Source organism: Eupeodes corollae, chromosome 2 (genome assembly GCF_945859685.1).
Source record: "Eupeodes corollae chromosome 2, idEupCoro1.1, whole genome shotgun sequence".
In the NCBI taxonomy this organism is placed as follows: Eukaryota; Metazoa; Arthropoda; class Insecta; order Diptera; family Syrphidae; genus Eupeodes; species Eupeodes corollae.
Genome location: NC_079148.1, coordinates 24,301,297 through 24,317,809, shown reverse-complemented (window position 1 = coordinate 24,317,809; position 16,513 = coordinate 24,301,297). Strand labels below are relative to the sequence as shown.

The 16,513-nt window shown below is 34.5% G+C and overlaps 1 protein-coding gene across 9 annotated transcripts in view; it reads right to left on the bottom strand.

Annotated features, from left to right (window-relative positions):
- Positions 1-7,491: 7,491 nt before the first annotated feature.
- Positions 7,492-16,513, bottom strand: part of LOC129946835 (stromal interaction molecule homolog) — a 62,914-nt gene continuing 53,892 nt past the window's right edge. For 5 of the 9 annotated variants that reach the window (XM_056057186.1, XM_056057185.1, XM_056057189.1 and 2 more), the window contains exons 10-12: positions 14,482-14,944; positions 14,083-14,256; positions 9,724-10,483 (exon numbers count right to left, since the gene is read on the bottom strand). In XM_056057186.1, coding sequence (XP_055913161.1) covers positions 9,865-10,483; positions 14,083-14,256; positions 14,482-14,944 — 1,256 coding nt within the window. In that variant the 3' untranslated portion in view covers positions 9,724-9,864. Of the gene's footprint in view, positions 10,484-10,712; positions 10,955-14,082; positions 14,257-14,481; positions 14,945-16,513 lie in introns of all 9 variants that reach the window. The other 4 variants (XR_008781650.1, XM_056057190.1, XM_056057191.1 and 1 more) reach the window with 4 other exon arrangements.

Below are 16,513 nucleotides of genomic sequence, written 5' to 3'. Positions count from 1 at the left end.
CTTCAATAAAGTCAAAGAGAAAACATATATTAGTGGTAATAGATGCATTTACAAAGTTCACTAAATTATACCCAGTTGTATCTACAAGCTCAAAAGAAGTATGTGCAGCACTAAGAAAATATTTTGAGTATTACAGTAGGCCATCAAGAGTAATTACTGATAGGGGAACCTGCTTTACATCACTAGAGTTTAGTTCATTTGTTATAGACCAGAATATAGATCATGTTAAGGTGGCAGTTCATTCGCCACAGGCCAATGGTCAAGTAGAGCGAGTCAATAGGGTATTAACTGGCATGCTTGCTAAGCTTTCGGAACCAATCGAGCACTCAGATTGGGTTGTTACTTTAACACAAATAGAATTCGGACTAAATAACACTATACATCGCGCTATTCAAAATACACCAAGTCAATTGTTATTTGGTATTAACCAAAGGGGAGTAGTAATCGACAAATTAACAGAATTTCTTGATGATAAACAATTAAGTCAACTGGAAAGAAATCTTGAATTGTCAAGAGAAAAGGCTTCAGAAGCAATCACTAAGATTCAGGAATATAATATTAAATATTTTAATGAGCATAATAACCCGGCACGTATATACGATGAGGGTGATTATGTAGTAATAAAAAATGTAGATACAACAACCGGTGTAAATAAGAAATTGGTTCCAAAGTTCAGAGGCCCATACGTTGTTTACAAAATTCTACCTAATGATAGATACGTAATACGCGATATCGAAGGTTGTCAAATCACACAGCTGCCATATGATGGCATTGTCGAGTCTCGAAATATTCGACTTTGGAAGAATCGAGACTCTGAAGGTTCGGTTGATTAAGGGCGACACCTACCATCTCATGATTATAACTTAAGACTTGTTTGTTTAATTTAATCGTGGGCGATCAAATTGTCAGATTGGCCGAGTTGTAGTATAAAATTAAGGCAACTATCATTAATAATGTGTAATTCCCCTTATGTTTAGGTTTCAGAGTTTCGTAGCTAGATGTCGCACGCTGAGCGCGAAACTCTGAAACCTGAGACATAGAAGCGAGACAAAAGGTTGTTTGGCTCGCTCTCATAAAAATTTGTATTCTAACGTCTATTCTATTCAACGGACGCGCCCAAGCCAGTCGAATTAGATTTGTAGTCTTTAAATAAGAGTTATATTTTAATAAAGAAATTATATACCACATAATTAACTTTCATTCAAATATGTATGTGAGAAATACAATCAAAATTACTCAAAATTACACTTTTTTGAAGACTTTTTGTTCATATCCCACAAGTTGCAATTTTTGAGTTAGGTCACTTTCATTCTATGGGTGCGACATAACAGGCTGGAAAAACATTAAAAATAGAATAACATAGGATACAAATATTGCCTGTTCTGAAGTTTGTACGAAGAAAAAATGAAAGCGATTCGTATATTGCTACAAAAATGTTAAATGCTTTAAAAAATGACAATCATATGTGTATGTATCAACCAATACTAGATATATACCATTAATTACCCGTAGAACATCAGTCAGTGACTATTACCTTTTGCAGTCCAGGCCCGAATTAAAGAAAATTGTGGCCCTGGGCTATTTTAAATTTGAGCCCCCCTAAAAAGATATAAAACCCAAGCAAGTGAACCCCTCATAACCCAGAGCGTCCTAATCCCCAAGCGAGCCAACCCAATAACCCGGGGCGCTAGGAGACCACGCTCTCAGAAGATGCGAGGTGTTGACGCATCGAAAATTCAAGAAGCTATGCCGGTAAATTTTTTTTCTTCTCGAGTGTCGATGTTTGTATTAAAACAAATACAATACTTTTTAGGGCCTCTTTAAAAAAACTAGTAGTCAAATATTTCAAGTCGAACAATAATTTTTAGATACGCGTAATTCCGAAACCCTTCCGTGTGCAAAATTCAACTTTACGTTATTCGAACAATATGATTCAATACTTCTGCGACAAAATTTATTTCGATATTTTTGGCTTGTTAAATTCAAAACGGAATCGTGGGAATTAACAATTCAAAATTTTACCACACTAGTATCGAAATGTACTTTAACGCTCAATTCGCACATCTCTTTTAATCAAGAATTAATAAGGTACTAATTAGTCCAGCACATTTCAACACTTCGCAAAAAAAGAAAAAAAAAGGACGAGGCATAAAATTAATTTTTTTTCAATCAGGAAACCCTTTGCTCAGCTAGGCTGCATTGATTTAATATTTTTTGAGTTTAAAGTTTTGGGTTAATAGCGACTTAGACTATGTGGGTTTGACTTTTTGGTGATACTAGCGAGTTGAGCTATGTGGTTTAAAGTTTATGGGATAAATTTCAAGTTGGGCTATATGGGTTTTTGGGGTATGTAGCTATATAGAATTTGTGGGGTCAACTAATTTTGTTTTTAATTTTTGGGGTTTATTAGATTAGAAATAGTCTTTTTTTCCTACACCGTCGTAGAGTCAAAAATATATTCAAAGTAGATACTTCAAACTTCAAGTCTATCTTTATACAAATTGTTCTTTGAGTTACAACGCCACCAAAATTAAAAAATCTGATTGCGAAAAAACGCGCTTTTAGTTCCAAACAGTGCATTTATTTCTGTGAGCAGTCGTTTTTTAGACTCCTCCCATTCAGAAATTATAACAGATATTTAATGAAATACTTCTTAAAATATACTTTGTCAACATTCACAAGAGAGAATATATTTTTTTTTAATTTTAAAAAGTTTAATATTTAATCAATTTTGGAAATGATCTACTTCAAAAAGCCCTCTATTTTGAATGTGCGCTGAGAATAAAAAATAAATTGGGTGGCGCAACAGTTCGTTGGGAACTAGGGCCTAGTGACTTACAACTCTCAACCATTCCTGTGTGCACGTACTGTTGTCAGAGATGGAGGGAACCTACAGTTTTACGCCGAATCCGAACGGCCAATTTGAGAAAGCACTTTTCATGATAAGAATTACTCTTGGAGAATTTGTCAATTGTCGCTGAGAATAAATAGTGGATGCAATCAGCGAAGCCGCCTCTAATGTGCTGGGTTTCAAGGAAACACCAACAAGGACCCCCTGGTTTGATGAGGCAGGCAAATGAAGCCAAACAACAGGCACGCAAAGCGGCGCTGCGTAAAAGGACGAGAGCTGCTCATGAGCTTTATGAGCAGAAGAGGCTAGATAAACACCGACTTCTCAGAAGGAAAAAAAAGAGGGCATGAGAAACGTGCGGTCGAAGATGTTGAGAAGTTTAAGAGCAGGAATGAAGTTCGAAAGTTTTATGAACAGGTGAAACGAAATTCACAGGTACATAAACCTAGAAGACGAAAGTGGAAACATCATAGTGTAACCGCAGTCAATGCTGACGATATGGAAGGACCACTTCTGCAGACTGTATAACGGCGGCCACGAACCGAATTCCGCTGTCAGGCAGGATGATTATCCATTCAACATAGACGACGAAAGCCAACAATCCCGTCCTCCCGACTTAGACGAAGTAAAGATTCCCATATCTAAGCTGAAGTCTAATAAAGCCGCCGGAGCGGATGGCTTGAATGCCGAGCTCTTTAAAGCAGCTGGAGATAAGTTGGTTAGGAGCATGCACCAACTTATCTGTAAGATATGGTCGGAAGAAAGCATGCCCGATGAATGGAACCTCAGTATTGTTTGCCCGATCCTGAAAAAAGGAGACCCTCTAACCTGCACCAACCAAAGAGGAATCAGTCTACTTAACATCGTCAACAAAATCTTCTCTGCCGTAATATGTGAACGTCTTAAGCACATCTTCAACAACCTAATAGGTCCTTATCAGTGTGGTTTTAGACCAGGTCCACAGTTGATCAAATTACGGCAGATCCTGGAAAAACCCAAGAAAACCAAAAACACCCACGATATTTTCATCGATTTCAAGGCCGCATATGGCAGCATCTACAGGGACGAGCTGTATAGAGCCATGTCTAGTTTTGGCATCCTTGTCAAACTCGTCCGTTTGTGCAGGATGACCATGGAGAATTCACCCTTTTCCATAAAGGTTGGAAACAACATAACCGAACCATTCGATGTCAAAAAAGGTTTAACACAAGGTGATGCGCTGTCATGTGATTTTTTTCACATCGTGCTTGAAAGAATAGTGCAGACCTATCACGTCAACACCAGAGACACTATCTTGCAAAAGTCTGTCCAATTACTTGCATACTCAGCGTGATGTCAATGGGGCTTTTGCGAGTATTAAGGCAGCAAAAATGGGTTTAACGGTTAATGAGGGCAAAACAAAGTAAAGGGTGATTTTTTTGAGGTTAGGATTTTCATGCATTAGTATTTGACAGATCACGCGGGTTTTAAGACATGGTGTAAAAGAGAAAGATGCTCAGTATGCTTTGACATTTCATCATGAATAGACTTACTAACGAGCAACGCTTGCAAATCATTGAATTTTATTACCAATTATTTCGGTTCGAAATGTGTTTCGCGCTTTACGTCCGATTTATGGTCTACATAATCGACCAAGTGAGCAAACAATTAATGCGATTGTGACCAAGTTTCGCACTCAGTTTACTTTATTGGACATTAAACCAACCACACGAATGCGTACAGTGCGTACAGAAGAGAATATTGCGTCTGTTTCTGAGAGTGTTGTTGAAGACCGTGAAATGTCGATTCGTCGCCGTTCGCAGCAATTGGGTTTGTGTTATTCGACCACATGGAAGATTTTACGCAAAGATCTTGGTGTAAAACCGTATAAAATACAGCTCGTGCAAGAACTGAAGCCGAACGATCTGTCACAACGTCGAATTTTTAGAGAATGGGCCCTAGAAAAGTTGGCAGAAAATCCGCTTTTTTATCGACAAATTTTGTTCAGCCATGAGGCTCATTTCTGGTTGAATGGCTACGTAAATAAGCAGAATTGCAGCATTTGGAGTGAAGAGCAACCAGAAGCCGTTCAAGAACTGCCCATGCATCCCGAAAAATGCACTGTTTGGTGTGGTTTGTACGCTGGTGGAATCATTGGACCGTATTTTTTCAAAGATGCTGTTGGACGCAACGTTACGGTGAATGGCGATCGCTATCGTTCAATGCTAACAAACTTTTTGTTGCCAAAAATGGAAGAACTGAACTTGGTTGACATGTGGTTTCAACAAGATGGCGCTACATGCCACACAGCTCGCGATTCTATGGCCATTTTGAGGGAAAACTTCGGAGAACAATTCATCTCAAGGAATGGACCGGTAAGTTGGCCACCAAGATCATGCGATTTGACGCCTTTAGACTATTTTTTGTGGGGCTACGTCAAGTCTAAAGTCTACACAAATAAGCCAGCAACTATTCCAGCTTTGGAAGACAACATTTCCGAAGAAATTCGGGCTATTCCGGCCGCAATGCTCGAAAAATTTACCCAAAATTGGACTTTCCGAATGGACCACCTAAGACGCAGCCGCGGTCAACATTTAAATGAAATTATCTTCAAAAAGTAAATGTCATGGACCAATCTAACGTTTCAAATAAAGAATCGATGAGATTTTGCAAATTGTATGCGTTTTTTTTTTTAAAGTTCTCAAGCTCTTAAAAAATCACCGTTTACATGCTGTCGTCAAGAAAGGACCTACAAAACCGATGTCTTGGTCAAAACGTTACCATCGACAGACTTTGAGGTAGTCAAGGACTTCGTCTACCTGGGCTCCGCTGTAAACGCAGAAAACAGCATCAGCGCTGAGATCAAACGCTGAATAACTCTTGCTGACCACTGTTTCTTTACACTAAGAAAGCAGTTGAGTGGTAAAGTCCTATCTCGAGGGACCAAAGTGTTGCTACATAAGACCCTTATCATCCCCATCCTGCTATACGGTGCAGAAGCATGGACTATGACAAAAGCGGATAAAAGCACCTTGGGTCGGTTCGAGAAAAAAGTTCTTCATGTGATCCACGGTCCCGTATGCATCGAAGGGGAGTGGAGGAGAAGATGGAACGACGAGCTGTACTGGCTGTACAGCGACCTAGACTTAGCCAGAAGGGTAAAAGTCCAACATGGAAAGCAATGCTCCTGTCCAGAAAGTCTTCGAATCCACACCCACAGGACAGCGCAGTAGAGGAAGACCGCGGATCAGTTGGCGCGCACAAGTGGAAAGTGACCTCGCCCAACTTGGAGCGCGAAACTGGAGACATCTAGCTAGGGACCGAGCTATCGGACAATTGTATTTGCTTTTCAACATAACGTACCCATTCCCCGAGCATAATACCTTCATATTTAAATTCAGCCTGATTATGGGATTCGCGTCGAATCGTTTTGCTAGCGAGTTTCCCATTTTTCAATTATTGCTTTCGCCTTTTTCAAATTAGACCAATTAACGATTTCGAAGGCGAATTTGAAATGTCATTAAGTTTGTTGGCGAGTTGAAATCCGATAGATGTTTTTGGTGGATTCACAGGCAGGTGTTCATTATTATTCACTGTTCGATTTCGTGGATTCTTTTTTGATTGTAATTACATAAAAATGTGAGTTCTTTATTTTAATTTTCTTATAATTTATCTACAATCCACAATAGAATATATAAAATTTCTAATAAATCACTGCAAATTTCACAAATTCAATCAAAGTAAAACAAATTTTGTTTGGAAAGCTGTCAAATCACTGGAATATAGGAAGAAAAAGTCAAACCAAAAGTGTCAAATCACTGGAATATAGGAAGAACTAGTTTCGCTTCGCCGCGAATTCGTTAATAAGGAAATACGACGCGAGTCGAATTTGAAAGATCGAATTGAAAACGATCCGCCACGAACCTTATAATCAGGCCCTAGGTTTAGCAGGAGGAGAAATGTTAACCGACCTTCTTCCTAAATCATCATTTATGTATAAACATTTCAACGTGACTTTTAGAACTTTAAAATGATCAGGTTCAGACAACGTATGGAACTTCATATGCAGTCAACTGCATTCTTTAAACGTACATTTTGAACAAGACAACTAGTTATTGAAAACTAACTAGTCATAATGGCTGAAACACAAACACGCTACAGCTTCATAATTTTACTAAATTCTACCTTCGGTAGGTTCAGACGACATAAGGGACTTGAAAGTAAGGCAAGTTTCTAGTATCTGATTGGCCAGCTGCCAAAAAATTGCCTTCCAATTAAGGCAACCTTATTGGAAAGTTGACTGGAAAGAGAGCCAAGAAAAATCTACCAATTAAATCTAACTATTAAGTAAGTTCCACTTGTGTCTAAAGACGGCTAATCATGATTGTTCCATTAACTAAATGCTGACTTTTATTACTCTGTGATTTATTTATTTTTTGCACAATTCCAAGTCCAGTCAACTTTCCATTAAAGTGGCCTTAAGTGGAAGGCAATTTTTTGGCAGCTGGCCAATCAGATACTAGAATGTTTCTCTTTTGAAATATATTTTTGTTTATAAACTTTTTTCTACTTTCAATATGTTTAAGGAAAACAAATTATTTGGAGATATGTAATTATTCAAATTTAACTTTTGAATATTTTCAATATTAAAACCAACTTAATTTTGTTAAAAATAAATTTATTAAATATTTTTTTTTAATTGAATTCCTATTTTCGTATTGCTTATTTTTCATCTATGCCTCCAAATTAATTAAGTTCTAAAGCAAAAGAAGATAAAGCAAATTAAGTAATGTAAATATTAATCATCTAACTACAATCATTATAATTATTTTAATAAATACCTACTTGTGTAAATAATATTAATATTAAGTAGGTTTTAATGTATATGTGTAACCTATGTATATGTGAATTTATTCGCCAAGTTATTGTATTTCTGATAATTTAAATTAAACACAAATCTTTTGCTTACAAAAAATATAAGTTTGTATGCAATAAAATAAACCATAAAACAAAATATAATAACAATTAATTAAGTAACGGCTTTAAGTACAAATTCTAAATGTTCACTTTATACCATAAGTAGTGTGTTATCTATACAAAGTAAAAATACAACAAATTAAAAGAACAAAAAATATTCATGTCTTTTTATGGAATTGTTTCACTTAATCAAAACATAATTATTATTTTATTAAATTGAGGTTTATTAAATAGAAAGTGTCATTGTAGAAAATTCGAGATTGCTTATATAATCATGTTATTCACTTTCATCGTTATTTTTAATTAAAATTAAAAGTTATCAAATGTTAAATTATTATTTTTCTTAAATTCTAAATTGCCAATGCGTCTTTTCTCTTAAATGAATACACATAGTTTCTTATTTTGTATATTTATATTGTATAGTGTATGTATCTTCAAATTTATCAGTCGTTTTTTTATTAAAAACAACGTTAAGAATTGACATGTCATTTTTACAAAGTTATTCCACATAAACAAATTGCTAGTTATTAAGTTTTGTTAATCCTCAACTAAAGCAAAGTATTCTGACTACCAGTTTTTAGTAAAAAAGTTTGTTTTCATTTTATACATAATTATTTATCTTCCTTATTTTGACATTGTCACATGGTTTTCAACGGATTTTCTTAATTTTTAAATAAGTATGCAATTGACACTCTTCATATTTTATACAAAGTAAAATTGGAAATCTAGCATTTTGACAGTTTAAAACTGATTTAAAGAATGACGTTTAAACGTCATATTGTTCGTTCCTTGTGCTTAAATGTTTGAATAAAATAGCCATAAGTGTAAAATATTATTGACACATATTTGCTAAACTGAAAAATACAACGTAATAATGATTTAAATGTTGGTGAGCTAAGTTTTGAGACAAAAAGCCCTTCTAGAAAAAATATCCCGGTCCCTAAAGATGGCATATTTTGAGATGTGAATAAAACTATTTAATGCGGTGTTTTTATTTACAAAGATTGTAATTAAAAATCACCAAAACCCAGAATGAAGAATTTAATCACAGTTGTTATATAATTTGATCTAACAAAATCTTGTATTTATAACATTGGGGTGGTGCTTATTATAAATATTTTTAGTATTTTAGGCTTCGAAACAAATAAAGTAAAATATCTTAATACAATTATCTCGTTCGATCTTTCAAGAAAACTTTCTTACGCATATATATTTAATGTACATTTCGAAAATTAAGCACCACCCTTATGTACATGTTCAAGATATATATTTAAAAACCTTTTGAATTTTGCATATGCATTGAATTGGAGGTTCTCCTTTTGACCTCAATTATGTTATTTACACGAAAAATGCTTAAAACAAACTAAGACTGGTTAAGTGCTCCAATATTTTGTTATTTGTCATCGAAATGTCAAGTTTCAGCTATGGCCAAAAATTAAGATTTGTCAAAGAAACGAAGCTTATTTCTAAAATCTCCAAAAATTTCAGAGTCTATTTATTTTGACATTTACATTCGAAAATTTGGCATCCTAAATACCTAACATATACAATAATTATAATTTTTACATCTTGAAAGTTCTTGTAAAAGAACTTTTTACATACAAAAAAAAAAACAGTTTAAATGTCAAATATATAAGATACTAAAAATAAACGTCATCCGTAAAAATATAAAATTTGACAGTTTTCAAAACGTCATTTTTTTGTGTTACAAAAACAAATTTACAAAATACATATTTCTTCTTTTTCTTTTATCTTACGTTTGATTATTGTTGCTAGTAAAATGTGATGAATTGCCATCACTCGAATTACCGCTGTATTCGTCATTCGTTCACGATGGATGATTATTGCAACTACAATTACTTTTACTGCTACAATTATTACAACTACTTGTGGTGGATTGGGCAGATTGCCGTCTTTTGATGGAAGATTCTTTTGGATTTTGCTTAATACTATTGCTACTGCAACTATGTGAATTGTTATGTGCAAGTGTTGCCATTGCCGCTGACACAACCGATTCGAAATTACTAGCCGCATTAAGGCACTCAGCACTGTGTGAATTATGCAAGTTTGCTTTTATGGGACTTCTTTCCAAAGGGGAACCGTAATTTTCGGCGTCTCTTTTTGAGTTCGTCGTCGAGGCTGGAAGAATCTGTTGAATTGGTATCATCCACTTGGGTATCACCGTGTGTCGTCGTAGTAATGGCCGCTGATTGGGCGGCGGTGGGCGGATGGTTTGACGGAAGCTGTTTGTGTTGAATCGATTGCTGTTGCAATGAGCCAGAGGAAGACTTTGTAATGAATGGTGCAGGGGGGTGGTTGCCGGTGTCGATGAGTGGCTCTTGGTCACCAACCCCTGATGATGCTGATGCTGCAGCTGCTGCGGCTGCTGCAGTTGTGATGTCGTGGAGTGATCGGAAGTTTTCACTGTTTGCATTTCCGCAATTGAAGTCAAAGATATGTTGCTGGAGTTGTTGGAGTTGTTGCGCGACAATTGTTGCAGCGGGTGATGACATTGCTTGTTGATTTGACAAACATTGCTGGCTGGAAGAATTGTGTCTAGGGGAGAGTACCTTTCCATGCGGCTGTTGTTGTTGCTGCTGATGGTGCTGTTGGCGGGCAATGAAATTGTAGATTTCCATTGGCACCAAGTCAGTGCTTTGGGATCGGATGATATGACTAAAAAAGTTAATTAAATATGAGCTTTAATGTTTTCAGTTGTTTTGATTGTTATGTATATTATTATGTATTTTAATGAAAGAAAAAAGCATTGTTTAAAAACTATAAATATTGAAAGGTAACAAAGCGCAATTTAAGAAACAAAAATGAAACAGTGATTATAGAATGACAGATAAATGACAAACAGTTGAATGACATATCGATAAGTAAATTACAAAAGGCGGCTTACGTCTTTTAACTAAATCGAAAACATGTCAGCAAAATGTTTTGCTCAGTGTTGCTTTCGGCTCACATAGAATTTTTATATATAAATATTAGATACAATTAAAATTATTATTTAAAATGTAAAAATTGTTGTTTTAAAAACAAAACATAAAATGAAAATAATTAAATTTATCACTTGGTTTTTTTAAGTACAGAAACTCTTTTGACATTATATGCAAATATCATGGAGTTTTCTGCTTTTTTGCTCTGAAATTAAATCAAACAGAATTACACGTGATTTTAAATTACTTTTTTTTTAACATATATTTTCTGGTTTAGTTGTCAAACACGAACTTGTTAGTTACAACATGCATTCTTAGTTTTTGGTTCAAATATTAAGAATATTGAGGGCAGGTGTAGAAGAAAATGTTATTCAAGATGATCGGGACGAAATAATTCGTGTCAAAAGATTCTCAAACTATCTCAAGAAAGTTGTAATTGAGCAGCAGATAAGAAAGTGAATGGTAGGATCTGTTTACAATTAATAATAGGAACTTAGTTTCGATTCAATTCATTTTTCAGAATTTTTTTCGATGAATGTCACTTATGAATTAATTAAATTCGGAACAAAATATTAAAAAAAAAAAAACAAACAACCAGGTCTTAAAATTGTTGTATCATTTATTTAAGGACCGTTCAAGTTTATGTGCAAACAGAACAAAAATTGACAGAATTTGTAATTAAAAATCACAGACATTTGAAGTAATCGAAAAGACCTTGTTAAATTAAACAAAAAAGAACTTTCTGAGTCTTTCGAGAATACGTACACAAATGTTCGATTATTAATTGTACCACCACATTTCTGGGAGTTGTAGGTTAACTATTACTTTCATACTTTAAAAACATATTAAACACAAATTCAAACTAATGACAGTAATAATTTGACAGATAACACGAACACATCAAGTGAAACCGTTCTTGTACAAAAAGGAAACAGGATTCTCTCTGGTGACAAACAAAAGCAAGTGAAAGTGAAGCATGGAAACGTGGGATTTTAAGAAGGGGTTTCAAACTTAATATAACATATAAATATACAAAGGAAATATGTACATTGTTGTCTTGCTAATATTATTAAGATAAGAAAAACTTTAGCACTTATTTAAAACTGACAAGTGAAGACAGTCTTCTCTGACAAGAAAACTCGAACACAAAATTTGATTCTCAAATCTTTTTCTGTACACGAATGCGAAAATGATATACAAAATCTTGATTTATGAATTAGATTTATTTGGATATACAAATTGAATTTTTAACTCCAATAGAATATGACTGTAGATTGATTGTTTTTGCTACGATGCTTGTGATAAATCATGTCAAACTGACAGTTGAAAATTTGTATTATGTACAGTGAAAGTGAAAGATAATGGGCAAGTTCAGACACCATAAGGGACTTCATTTGCAGTCAACTTCATTCCTTGAACGTAAATTTTGACCAAGGCAACTAGTTAGTTTTTAAAGTGTCATGAATTTAAAATTCAGAACTTTACTTCACAAACCTCTACTTCAAGTTCATAGTACAAAAATTACCAAAATCATTATTTTCTACAAAACACTCCTCAGGCAAGCTACAAGTCCATCACGATTTGTAATTTAAAGAAATATTCAGGATTATTGTGAGTTTCACACGGAAAAACCATTCACAGGGAAAATGTTCGTTCCCACGGACTTTCAAAAGCTATTGGGAGTTTTACTCGAATAAAATTTCAAATCGAATCGGAAATGACATTTTAAAAAATAGACATGTTCAAAAACCTGAGACCTTAATAAATTTCCCTTCTCTATGATGGAAACAGAGACTGAAATCTAAATAATTTCTTCTTATTAATGAAAACAATTCAAGAAATTAATGTGGCGCTCCAATTACTTTCTAATACTGTTCCCACTGAGTGCGAAAACACTCTTTAAATTCAAATTTAAATAATTATGTTAAGCATTGGAATTCGAATTTTATTGGATGAAGAAGGAAAACGCGAAGAACGAGCTGTTCGAAGATCTTTAAGGGGTCATTCCAATCCCTTGGAGTTGCGCGATTCCTTGTAAGTATACAATTCTTATCTACATTTTTGTTTATTAAAACAAAGTTTTCAGATTCGCTCGTGCTCATTTGGAGAACCTTTCTTTTTTTATTGATTTGAGGTGTTAGCAATTTCAGGGTTTTGTTGCATTTTATTTAAAAGCATTTCGCTTTGAGCTTTATTTAAAGTTTTGCTCCTGAAATATTGGAAAAATTCACTTTTATTTTAGGTCACAAAAAAAAAAAAAAGAAAAAGCAAACAACTTACATTTTCCGCTTTGTCCTTCTCTCGGTCTCGTTTGCGACAAAAAATAAGTGAACATTTCAGCTGTTGAGGACGTTACATTTCACACGGAAAAAATGCTTACAATAAGGGGATTTTTTCGAACATGGGGAATTTTTTCGTCCGAAACTCACAATTAGAGAAAAGGGAAATGGGAATTTTTCCATGTGGAATCTTGTTCCCATGGAATTCACAATAGGGCTTATTACTTATTTCTTTTTCAAATTTACAAGGAACTTTTTTACAGAAAGCATTAAATGAAGTTGTGCAGAAAATAAAAAAACCATTGAATAATAAAGTTCAGCTTTTAGTTGCATTAAAAAATATGATCAATTTTCATTTTGACATAAGTTAACTTGACTTGATAGTTAGGGAGATTTTTCTTGATTAACTTTCCAGTCAACTTTCCAATAAAGTTGCCTTAAATGGAAGGCAATTTTTTGGCAGCTGGCCAATCAAATGCTAGAAAATTGCCTTACTTTAAAGTCCCTTACGTCGGCTGAACCTGCCCAAATCATATCTGATCAAACAATATAAAACATTATAAATCAATATTCTTCAATATTTTACCGATCAATTTGATTTTCTTGTTTAAAAATCAAATAGATGAAATTAAATTTAAAAAAAATATATTTTAAATCTTGTTCCATTCGATACGGAAAAAAATCAATTTTTTAATTGCACTTTATTTAATCTTTTTTACTCCTGCACATTAAAAATTTAATAAAACGGAATTAAGAAACCAAAAACTCTTTGAAAATTATCAATCTTTCTTCATGGTCCTACCAACTTATCTAACCAAAATGGTATGATCAAGTATTATGGTTTTAAGTTTTTAGGAAACAATGTAGGTAAATATATTGTTAAGGTGTAACTATTCAAATCAAAAACAGGATCTATTACATTAGATCGTGAACCTGGACATCCTTTAGTATTGATATATATTATAAGGAGCAAAGGATTAAAAACTCGAGAGGACTAGAAAAAAAAACCATGTAAAACCGTTTCAACAAATTCATACAATTAAATTAAACAAACCTCTGATTTGTTCTACGAGGTGGCGGTAAAGGTGCACGGCCAATTGGGCCACTCGGTGGTGGTGGCACCGTTGGCGGAACAGTTGCTTTTTTCGTGCGTGGAGGTATTGGTATGGAACGTTCCGACGACACAGACGGACTATGTCGGCTATCATCGGCACTATGGTGCGAAGAACTACAAAATAAAAATCAAATCAAATATAAACCATAACCATAATAAGCTACAAAGTACATTAAAAAAGTAAAATTAAAACAACAAATAAATACATATATTAATACAAAACATACAATAAATATTTACATAATCTAACCAAAAACCAATGTTCATAATAAATTACACAAAAATAAGAAACAATCAAAGTAAAAAATAAATAAATAAATAAAACAAACAAAAAATTACCTATCATTTGAATTGAATACTGCGTGCGAATTGTGCATTTGCGTGCCGCCGCCCACGCCCACTCCCACTCCCCCGCCCACACTACCGCCGCCGCTGCTACCAGTAGAGGGCGCTGCTGTAATTGGCTGCGTTATTGATGGTGTAATTGGTGTCGATGAGCCAATGTGATTAGTTACACTATTACTAATCGATTCCAACGGCTGGTAGCCAGAGTGACGATGATTTATATTAGACGGTGGTGGTGCCGGTGCAGGTCCGAGGAAAAAATGCACAGATTGATTGTCAATGCCATCGTCACTGCATGAAGAATCATCACGTATGCCAACAGATCGACCATCAGTACCACCACCTACACCGCCGCCGCCACTTGTCGAAAGGTTGTTGCTACTGATAAGGCCGCTGCTGTTGACACTATTGCGACTAAAGTTGCTGTCGGACATACCTGGGCAAATATATAAAATTTCTTTTCTTACGTTGATGGCAGTTAGCATTTTGTCTTACACATACGATTTATATGGACAATCACAAAATGTTGGTTAGTCGTGTGTGTTTTTGTGTTAAATAGTAAAACTAGTAGGTATAATGTTTTATTCATATTCATGACGATTACAGAATTCGACAAATGAGTTGCGAATCGATTCGGATCAAGTTTTTGACATTTTTAATATGATAGAAATGTCAAAATTGACATTTGACTCCCTCTGCAGCCTACTGAACAGATTCTGTAATCGGTGTGAATTAAATTTTAAGAGATTGACTCAACGGACGACAATTTGCAAGTCCTCAAAAATCGGTCTTATCACAGACCTTTTCGTCGGAGGTGATGCGTACTGCAAATATCAAAACAATCCATAACCTTAATCTTAGATAAAATAATAGCATCGAATACTCGTCTTGTGACAATATTTTTCACGAACGTTAAAATTAAGGGTAAATATTTTTGTTAGAAAGGAAGATATGATATTGTTGCCATTTGTGATACTATTATTCGCATCTGAGGACTGCGATAAGGACGACATTTTTTATTGTTCACTGCTAACAGTGTATTTTGTCTAAAGAACAAATTATAGAGATACAAAAATGTGTGAGGGCTAAAATGGAAATTGCTTGAAAAGTATCTTACGCCTGGGGCCTGATTATGAGGTTCGCGTCGGATCGTTTTCAATTCGAACTTTCAAATTCGACTCGCTTCGTATTTCCTTATTAACGAACTCGCGGCGAAGCGAAAGTAGTTCTTCCTATATTCCAGTGATTTGACACTTTGGTTTGAATTTTTCTCTCTATATTCCAGTGATTTGACACTTTTGGTTTGACAGCTTTCCACAAATTTTGTTTTGTTTTGATTGAATTTGTGAAATTTGCGGTGATTTATTTAATAAACAATATTAAAATTAAAAAATGGAATCAATTATGGTGTATATTTATTCTGAAAGTGAGGAATTTGAGGAATCCCAGGAATCCTCAAGATTACGGATGTCCAGGAGACTACTAAGGAGCAAATCTTTTCCTCTGGATCTCCCTTCAACTGAGTAAGTATTGTTTCCTTTTAGTTGAAATCAAATTAATCAATTAATTTACACATTTTTTCTTAATAGATTTATCAAACTATTTCGACTTTCGAAAGAAGATTTTGTCTTCATTTTGCAAGAGATCAGTGAGGAATTCAAGGATCAGAACAGCAACGGCATTCCTTCAATTTTAAAGCTTGCCGCTACTATGAGATTTCTTGTTGAGGGATCGTACCAAAAAGGAGTTGGACAAGACGTACTGCTTGGAATGGCGCAACCAACAGTCTCAAACGTTTTGTCTGAAACTCTTAAAATTTTTGAGAGAAAGTTGTGCCCAAAAATGACGAGAGCCAAAAATTGATGTCGATTTGTTTGCTTGTTTTTATCGTTAGCAAAACGATTCGCCGTGAACCTCATAATCAGGCCCCTGTTTTATATTTTTTTCGTAGATTACATACATTATGCATGTAGTTAAATTCACAGCTTGATTTAATTCTTAAAAATCTTATTTTGTCACGGAACTA